The 7791-nt window shown below is 42.0% G+C and overlaps 1 protein-coding gene across 8 annotated transcripts; it reads left to right on the forward strand.

Annotated features, from left to right (window-relative positions):
• Position 1: 1 nt before the first annotated feature.
• stradb (STE20 related adaptor beta) lies at positions 2–7224 on the forward strand. Of its 8 annotated transcripts, none has more exons than XM_088403641.1 (13): positions 2–192; positions 443–571; positions 736–817; positions 1302–1382; positions 1711–1810; positions 3049–3170; positions 3261–3369; positions 3443–3566; positions 4665–4836; positions 4942–5046; positions 5791–6053; positions 6128–6170; positions 6316–7224. In XM_088403641.1, exons 3-13 carry the CDS (start codon positions 806–808, stop codon positions 6475–6477), a joined length of 1293 nt encoding a protein of 430 aa, XP_088259767.1. In that variant the 5' UTR covers positions 2–192; positions 443–571; positions 736–805; the 3' UTR covers positions 6478–7224. The 8 variants fall into 8 exon arrangements, with proteins under 8 accessions (XP_088259767.1, XP_088259758.1, XP_088259776.1 ...); XM_088403632.1 differs by having other exon boundaries at positions 751–817; XM_088403650.1 differs by having other exon boundaries at positions 443–563; positions 751–817.
• Positions 7225–7791: the final 567 nt, after the last annotated feature.

The raw sequence follows: 7791 nt of genomic DNA on the forward strand, positions 1-7791 counted from the left end.
CCACTCGACAAACAGTCATCTGGGTTAAATTAAAAATCTTGCACAATGTACCCTCAATCGCACACAATATGCTGAGTGTTTGTAATTTGGTCACGGCGTAATTTATGTAATTTGAAAACGCGTTGAGGATAAGTCAACTCCTGCGCATTTTTTAACGTAAATGCGTCGAAGAACCACAGCTTTGGAGACAAGGTAAGGGCATTTACTCAATTACTGCTTTGTAAAAACTGTCTATGGTTTTAAAGCAGTATCAACTACTCTTCGACTCGGAAAAAAAATATTCACCATATTCATTTAGCATCCAGATTTGTGTTATATTATTTCTTAAATAATAATGTACACTTAATCAACATTAGCCAAACAAAGTTAAGTTTGATTATGTTTTGTTTGTGGCGAGGTTCCATTGTTTCTATTCTCTTATGTGATTAAATTGCTCCTTCAGGATTACAGACTTGCAGGCTCCGACAGGGGGATATGTTCATCAAATGTCAACTGTTTACCTAGCAGCTGAGTTGACCATGTGGGCCAATGGCCGATTCTTCCAGGTCAGCTGATGAATTCAAGTGAACTGGTACGCTGGTAGCTGTTTAGGATTTTTTTTTTTTTAACAACTTGAATTTGCATTCCCACTTGGGTCATCTAAGCTGCCAAAAAGTCAGTGATATGGCTGAGTCACTGGCTGAGATAGAATTGATGTCTGCTTTTTCTAATCATGTTGTTCATTCTTTTGACAAGGTCTTTCTTCTGCAGCTCTTGGGTGGACGAATGCCAAAACCTGTGATTTGAGTGGCGACCCAAAGACTTCATGTCGTTTCTGGTAAGACTTTTGTCAAGCATGGTGGCGCGTTTGTGTCTCACCTGCTTGATGCTAGGTTTGTTGCAATGATTCTTAGTGAAATCAAGTTAATCTTTAAATAAGGAGTGTATTCTACAACATACTGATAATGGGCCATATTTTGGTGCCCAGGCGCAAGTCTAAATGTGCGCCTGAGTGTAGCTGTCTCTCTTTTGGTAATTTGCTAGACTTTGTCCATGGTAGAATTGGCCGTAACGGGGTGTTTTTGCCACCGTGTGCCATGCTAGGACAGAACCAGCCGAGTCCCGACCAATTTTGGCCTCATCCCACATTAAATTGCAATGTTTGAAATGGGAATTTTTTTTTCACTCCCGTTGCTCAGCACCCCCCTCCAACAGCTTGTATCACTTGCCAGAAGCTTCTCGGTATCGCCGCCCCCTTCCCTCCTCCAAGCTAATGGCAATATGTCTCACCGGTGTTTGCCTTCCCACTCCTCCTTCACTAGGACTGCTCCTGCATCTCCCATTCTCAAGTCCAGCCCATGGACACAGAGGAGTGCTATGAGGAGACCAGTCAACATCTCTTGGTCAGTTGTGCTAGGGTGTGACAGGCAGAACGACACTCTATGGATGTTATAACTTGTGCACCTGTCCTCTCACTTTAATTCTTGTAATCAAAATTGAGATATCTGGCCAAATTAAGCATGTTTTTGTCATCTTTTTCTTGTTTTCTCCCTAGTATAACCCCTAAATATGTAATTTCCTTTTTATCTTTTCATGTGCATGCACGAAAATGTGGGTTGTGCCATTATAAAAATAGAAATAAAACCACACTCTTAATTCACTGAATATTTTTCACGGTTACTGTTGTTGATCGTTTTGATTTGAACTGTGGAATGATATGTTTTGCTGCAGGGCTCAAGGAGCACCCCTCAACATTTGATAGTGGGATATGGCGACGACATGGCAACATTGTCAGCAGAGCCTGCCCATTTCCAGTTCCTCGTTGAGCTGGGTGAAAGAACTGGCAATAGCCACTTTTGCTTTCCTTCTTTCCCTTGTATTGAACAAGATAGATGACCAGTATAGACCAGGGCTCGTTTTGGTAATCCATTTTAGCAAGGGTATTGTAGTTAAGAAAAAGGAAAGAAACTATTGAAACTATGATTGGAACATAAACATATATTTGTTAGTGAAATAAAGTAAATGAAAATGCTTTTACCCCATGCTTTAACCAAATGTTTATCTATATCTATCTATCTCTCTATCTATCTATCTATCTATCTATCTATCTATCTATCTATCTATCTATCTATCTATCTATCTATCTATCTATCTATCTATCTATCTATCTATCTATCTATCTATCTATCTATCTATCTATCTATCTATCTATCTATCTATCTATCTATCTATCTATCTATCTATACTGTATATACTGTATATTATAAAACCTACTAAAACTAAGTACGTAAAATATAACTAGCAAGTGTCTTGTGTTTTTGTCAGTTAATATTATTCATGAGTTTTCGGGATCTATTTTAAATGTCGTGTTTTGGTTTTGCTGTATAGCCCTAGGGTCAGCTGTTTGAGAATTGTTTTGAATTGTTCACCTTATTGTTTACCGTACTTTAATCCATAATACCTCATTTATTGACAAAGGGTCCATAGACAGTATGTACAAAAAAATTAAAAGTAATACTTAAACTAATTTAAAGTAAAGTTAAGCATTTTCAGAAACATTAAAGTAGCAAAAATGAACAAACCTGCTGAAAACGGAATGCCGTTGCCTTGATATATTTGAATCTAAAAACCAAAAGGCCGTTACATGAGCCTCGAGCACAGGTAACAAGTGGAAAATGTGTGTATTTAAATGTATAACTTGTACATGAAAATTAATTTGGTTATCAAATTAATTATAGACAAAACCTACTGTTGACAACGGGTAAATATGAAGACTACCCTTTTAAAATACATCCATGGGTTGATCATTTTTTTTCAAGGGTCAAATGATCTGATGAACTAGGAGATGTTGTGTTTTTGGTGCCCAGTGCCCCAAGGAGGCTGTTTAATGGAAAAAAAAAAAAAAAGTCTAATTGCGACATAGGCAATATGACAATGGCAATGTGGCAATATGTCTCACAAAAGTTCTAAAACAGTACAATAATGGTGTACATGACATAATAGACATCTTGAGTTATTGGCAAGTTGAAAGCTTGAAGGTGTGTGACGCGTGTCTGTGGTGTGTGACAGGCTGGGGCTTCAACAACCTGAGCCAGGTGCACATGGCGCGCCACACTCCAACTGGGCAACTGGTGGCCATAAAACAGACAAACCTGGACGAGTGCACAGAGGAGGAGCTGCTACAGCTCCTGGTGAGATAAGAGTCCGTAAATTCAGTTGACCCAAAGGAAGCTTGGGAATTCTTATGGTTGGATGTTCCCCTTTCTCTCTGTCCTCTCCAGAATGAGGTTTTCCTATCCAGGCGGATCCGTCACCCGAACTTGCTAACGTCCCGACTGGTCTTCAGCGTTTGCTGCCAGCTGTGGGTCCTCACGCCGCTCATGGCCTACGGTGAGTAAATTCAATTCCAAAAGCCCCCAGCGGAGGCTTCTGTTGTTTCAATTTGCCCACGCTCATTATACAGGCTCCGCCCACTTTCTAATGAGAACGTATTTCCCCGATGGAATGAGCGAATCCTTAATAGCTTATCTGCTGTACGGCGTGTTGCAAGCGTTGGAGTACCTGCACCGCATGGGTTACATTCACAGGTACGATTCAGCTTTTCACTCATTCGAAAATACAGAGATATTTTTTCCCAGTCAATGGTGAAGTGTTAAAAAACAAAACAAAAAAAACAGTAGAGAAGTTGACAACTCAGGCTGATGCAAAACCTTTAGCTTGAAACTTTGCCGGCACCATGGTCTGATGTGGAAAGTTAAAAATAGAATCCATCCAATTACTTGATGGAATGATTTATAGGGAGATATTTCTATGAGTCATTAGTTACATCCCTAATTGTCAATTCTTTGAATGTTTCTTCAGGCTAAAATCATTTGGATTTGACATTGAAATCTAAATCAGACAAGAGAGAAACCTGGTTTGATTCCACATGCATTCTTGAAGTGAACGAAATAATAACTTCATTGTGTATTATTACTTGGCATATGACAATAAAAACTTGCATCTTGCATCTTGTCAGCAAAAGAATTGGAACCAGTGTAAAGACTGACATGTTTCATTTTTGCTTTCTTGTTTCCTGTTGCATTGAGTATTCAAGCGACAAATAACGTTGAGTATCTAAAATTAATTTCAGTTTTTCTTTGTATAGGCTACATTAAGTATGAGCAACTTGAATGATGGAATGGATGAATGACAATTTTTTTTCAATGCTACTGGGGTGGCACGCGCATACAGGACCACTTAGTTAGCGTTGTCTGCCATCTAGTGGTGAATAGTGATATTTTCGAGAAACCATGTTCATTCAAAATAAAATAAACAAAAAACAAATTCACTTTCATTGAGTCTGTAGACATCAAAGAGAAATGTAAACTGGGCAGCTATTTAAGTCAAAACATACTGTAACTGCGTCAGTATGTCTCCTATTCGTCCAGAATCAATCTGATCCATGAGTTAAGACATCTGATAGCAGTGTTGTTGCGAAGCAGGATTTGATGTCAGTAAAATCTAGGATTCTTGAAAACAGAAAAACAGTGTGCAAAATTCATCAGCTAATGTGAATCAGCGTGAGAGGTTAGGTTTGCTCATTTGTCCGTTAGACCTGCATAAAAAAAAACAAAGTCAGTCAAATTTTGACCTACTGCTCTTCTTTGAGCATTCAAACAGTAATTTGGTGCCCACAACATCAGGGGTGTGAAGGCCAGTCACATCCTGTTGTCAGAAGAAGGCCGCGTCTACCTGTCTGGACTCCACGGTGTTTACAGCATGATGCGCGAAGGCAAGAGGATGAGGGCCGTGTTCGACATGCCCCACCACAGTCCCGCCCTGCTGCCTTGGCTAAGCCCAGAACTACTGCAGCAGGTCCGTTTTGTCCGACCGGCGCCGTGGCCCTTGTGGACTTCCTCTCTGATTCCTTTGCCTTTGCTTGTTTGTCTTTTCTTTTACGTTGGGTGCATCCCTCGCTAGGATCTCCGCGGCTATGGAGTGAAGTCTGATATCTACAGTTTGGGTATTGCCGCCTGCGAGTTGGTGAGCGGCAGGGCACCTTTTCAGGACATGGCACCCACTCAGGTAAAAGTAGCTCCATCCACTCAGTAATTCTGCCTTCTAAATATCACATACTCCATAGAATCGACACATTCTGATGAAAAAGAAAACCACTGCCTGTTAAGTGGATCCTACTCCTCTAGCAACTAACTTCATTACGCCACACGGCTTTTATGCCGTTGGTTCTCAAAGTAGGGGCCGCGGACCACTGGGGGTGCAGGGCGTCAGTGAAATAATTTGGGTTATTGATAAATGATGATGCGATGCAGCCAGGAAAGCTAAAGTGGCATTTCATTTTACGTCGCTATTTTTGGCCAAATAATTGACAGCAAGCTGTTTGGGGGAAATTGACTGGGTTTGTTATAAGGAGGCCTAAAATTTGCACTTTTTATTTTCTAAACTTCAGTATAGCTGAAACAAATATATTTCTCGCCAGATTGAATCTGTTTGTGAAGGAAGGACTTTTAGGGCACATCCTAAATCGCCAGTGAACAGGTCATTTTGTTGTGTAAATAAGGCACACCAAGGGTTGAGCTGAAGCTGCAAAATCGGCTCTCCGGTCGGTGGTCTTCGTCGGTAGTAAAGCCAGATGCCGGGCATTCTAGTCTTAGGTGGTCGTAGGGTTTAGCGTGTTGCGAAATCAGCGGCTAGCTATAAGCTGGCTCGTTTGCAACGCTGACACCGCTTTGAAGCACAACTTTAAACCCCGACTCCCTCCTTAAAATGTAGGTTGCCAACCTCTGTATATCATTATTCCGAAATGCTTAGACGCTGCTCCTGAAGCTGCGCGGTTTGCACCGCTCGCTGCCAGATAGCGCTCTCTTCCCGCCGGGCGAGCTGGGGGGGCTGAAGGTGTCACGGTCCGGCGTGGATTCCGGCATGGGGGAGAGCGCCGCGACCGGAAGCGCCTCTCACAGCACCGGCGCCCCCGCGCCCACTACGGAAGGACCTCGGAGCCCCGGACCGAAAAACCACTCGGCCACCCTGCACAATTTGGTGCAACTGTGTCTGCAGCAGCAGCCCGAGCGCAGGTCTTTCTCATGGATTGACCCTCAATGGGGTATTGGTCACCTGACCTAACCTCAGTCTTTTGTGGCCTTTTCAGACCGTCGGCGTCTGCCCTCATGAGCCACCCCTTCTTCAAACAGGTGCGCTCCTGCATTTTCAGGACAACCGAACCATTTTGACAAATAATTTGACCGCGATTTGTTTTTCTTTATTAATGAGATTATGCTTTTTTTTCATAAATCATGTCTTGCTGCATTTTTCCGTGGCGATTTTGTTTTTGTACAGGTGAAGAAGCACACCAGAGACTCCTTCCTCAGCCTTGTTTACCCAGCCGTGCCGCTCGCCAGCTCCGAAGTGGCGCTGTTATCAAGCCCCTCGATGCCTTCCTGCCACGCTCAAACTGCAGCCATGGACGTCTGTGCTGAGGTGTCGTGGGATTTTTCCTAAAAGACAACTAACTGACGAAGTTTGGAACCAATCATCCGTCCGCCGTGTTAAAACATCGGGAAAGGGAAAAAATGTACAGTCGGTGAATCGGACATACTGTGTGTTACGTTCTCGTTGCGTATACTGTACCTCTTGTCACATGAACATTAAGAAATAGTGCTTACGCTGTGAAGGGTGTGAGATGCTATTTGTGTTACTAAACATTCGGAGTAAACCTGACAGCGGGTATAAAAACACACTCCTTTTCATATGTTTTTTTCACTTGTGCAGCTTATTGGTCACGATAATGATGTACACGTTTTGAAATGTCTTTTGGTGTGGTTTTTTTTTTTTTATGTCACAAAAACCTTACATTTGAACAGTGGTGTGTAGCCACTTTCACATAAAATTAGATGGCTCAAAAGTCTTCACTATTACCCCTCCATATTTTCTTTGAGAATTGCTCAGCATGCACATGAAACGACAATTCAGAGTTTTGGAAGTGATTTAACAAAGGTGTATGAGCTCATCTGAAATTGCCTTTGCACAAAAAGGAACACTAGAGCAAAGATGAGGCCACATCCTGCTCACTCTGTGTGTTTTTATGAAGAGGCAAAGAAAGGCAGGCAGGCAGTGAAAGAATCACGACTGGCTTCACATGGAGACCTCTGTGTAACTGTGAATATGCGCACTGTGATCTAAAGTACATATCAGATGCAAGTAGACAATTCGATGTATTAAAACAACATGGAAGTTGTTTGGTTTTTGTATGTTGTCTTGGCTATTCTATCCTTTCAATTCAACGTCAAATAGAATCAAGTGTTGGTGAGCATTCTTGTGTTCAATACTAATCTAAATGATTCGCCATTAAAATTGACTATTGAATTATTCAAACATTGCGTTGGGGACTTGCTATAAGGTATTAGCATGATGACATATTCAGGTCGCAGTAATGATTTGAATAGCAATAAATAGAAATAAATGTTCTTAGGGGTGATTGGGTGCGTGAATGGTTGTTCGTCTCTGTGTGCCCTGCAATTGGCTGGCAACCAGCTCAGGGTGTCCCCCACCTACAACGGGGATCGGCACCAGCAAGCATGCGACCCTTGCGAGGAAAAGCGGCTCTAGAAAATGGATGAACGGATGCTGCGATAGTTTGACCAAACCGTTGAGCCTAAAATTAAAGGCATGCCAACAAAGGAAAGAAGACACTAGGAGGCTGAAATTTTACCCAGATGGTGACATGTCAAATGTTCAACATGGCACGACCAGAAGTTATCAAGATGGTCCAAATACTGCACAAGGGTTAAAGTACGAGACCTTTGCGGTGGTCAA

This window comes from Hippichthys cyanospilos, chromosome 2 (assembly GCF_059441005.1).
Source record: "Hippichthys cyanospilos isolate Australia breed blue-spotted pipefish chromosome 2, RoL_Hcya_1.0, whole genome shotgun sequence".
In the NCBI taxonomy this organism is placed as follows: Eukaryota; Metazoa; Chordata; class Actinopteri; order Syngnathiformes; family Syngnathidae; genus Hippichthys; species Hippichthys cyanospilos.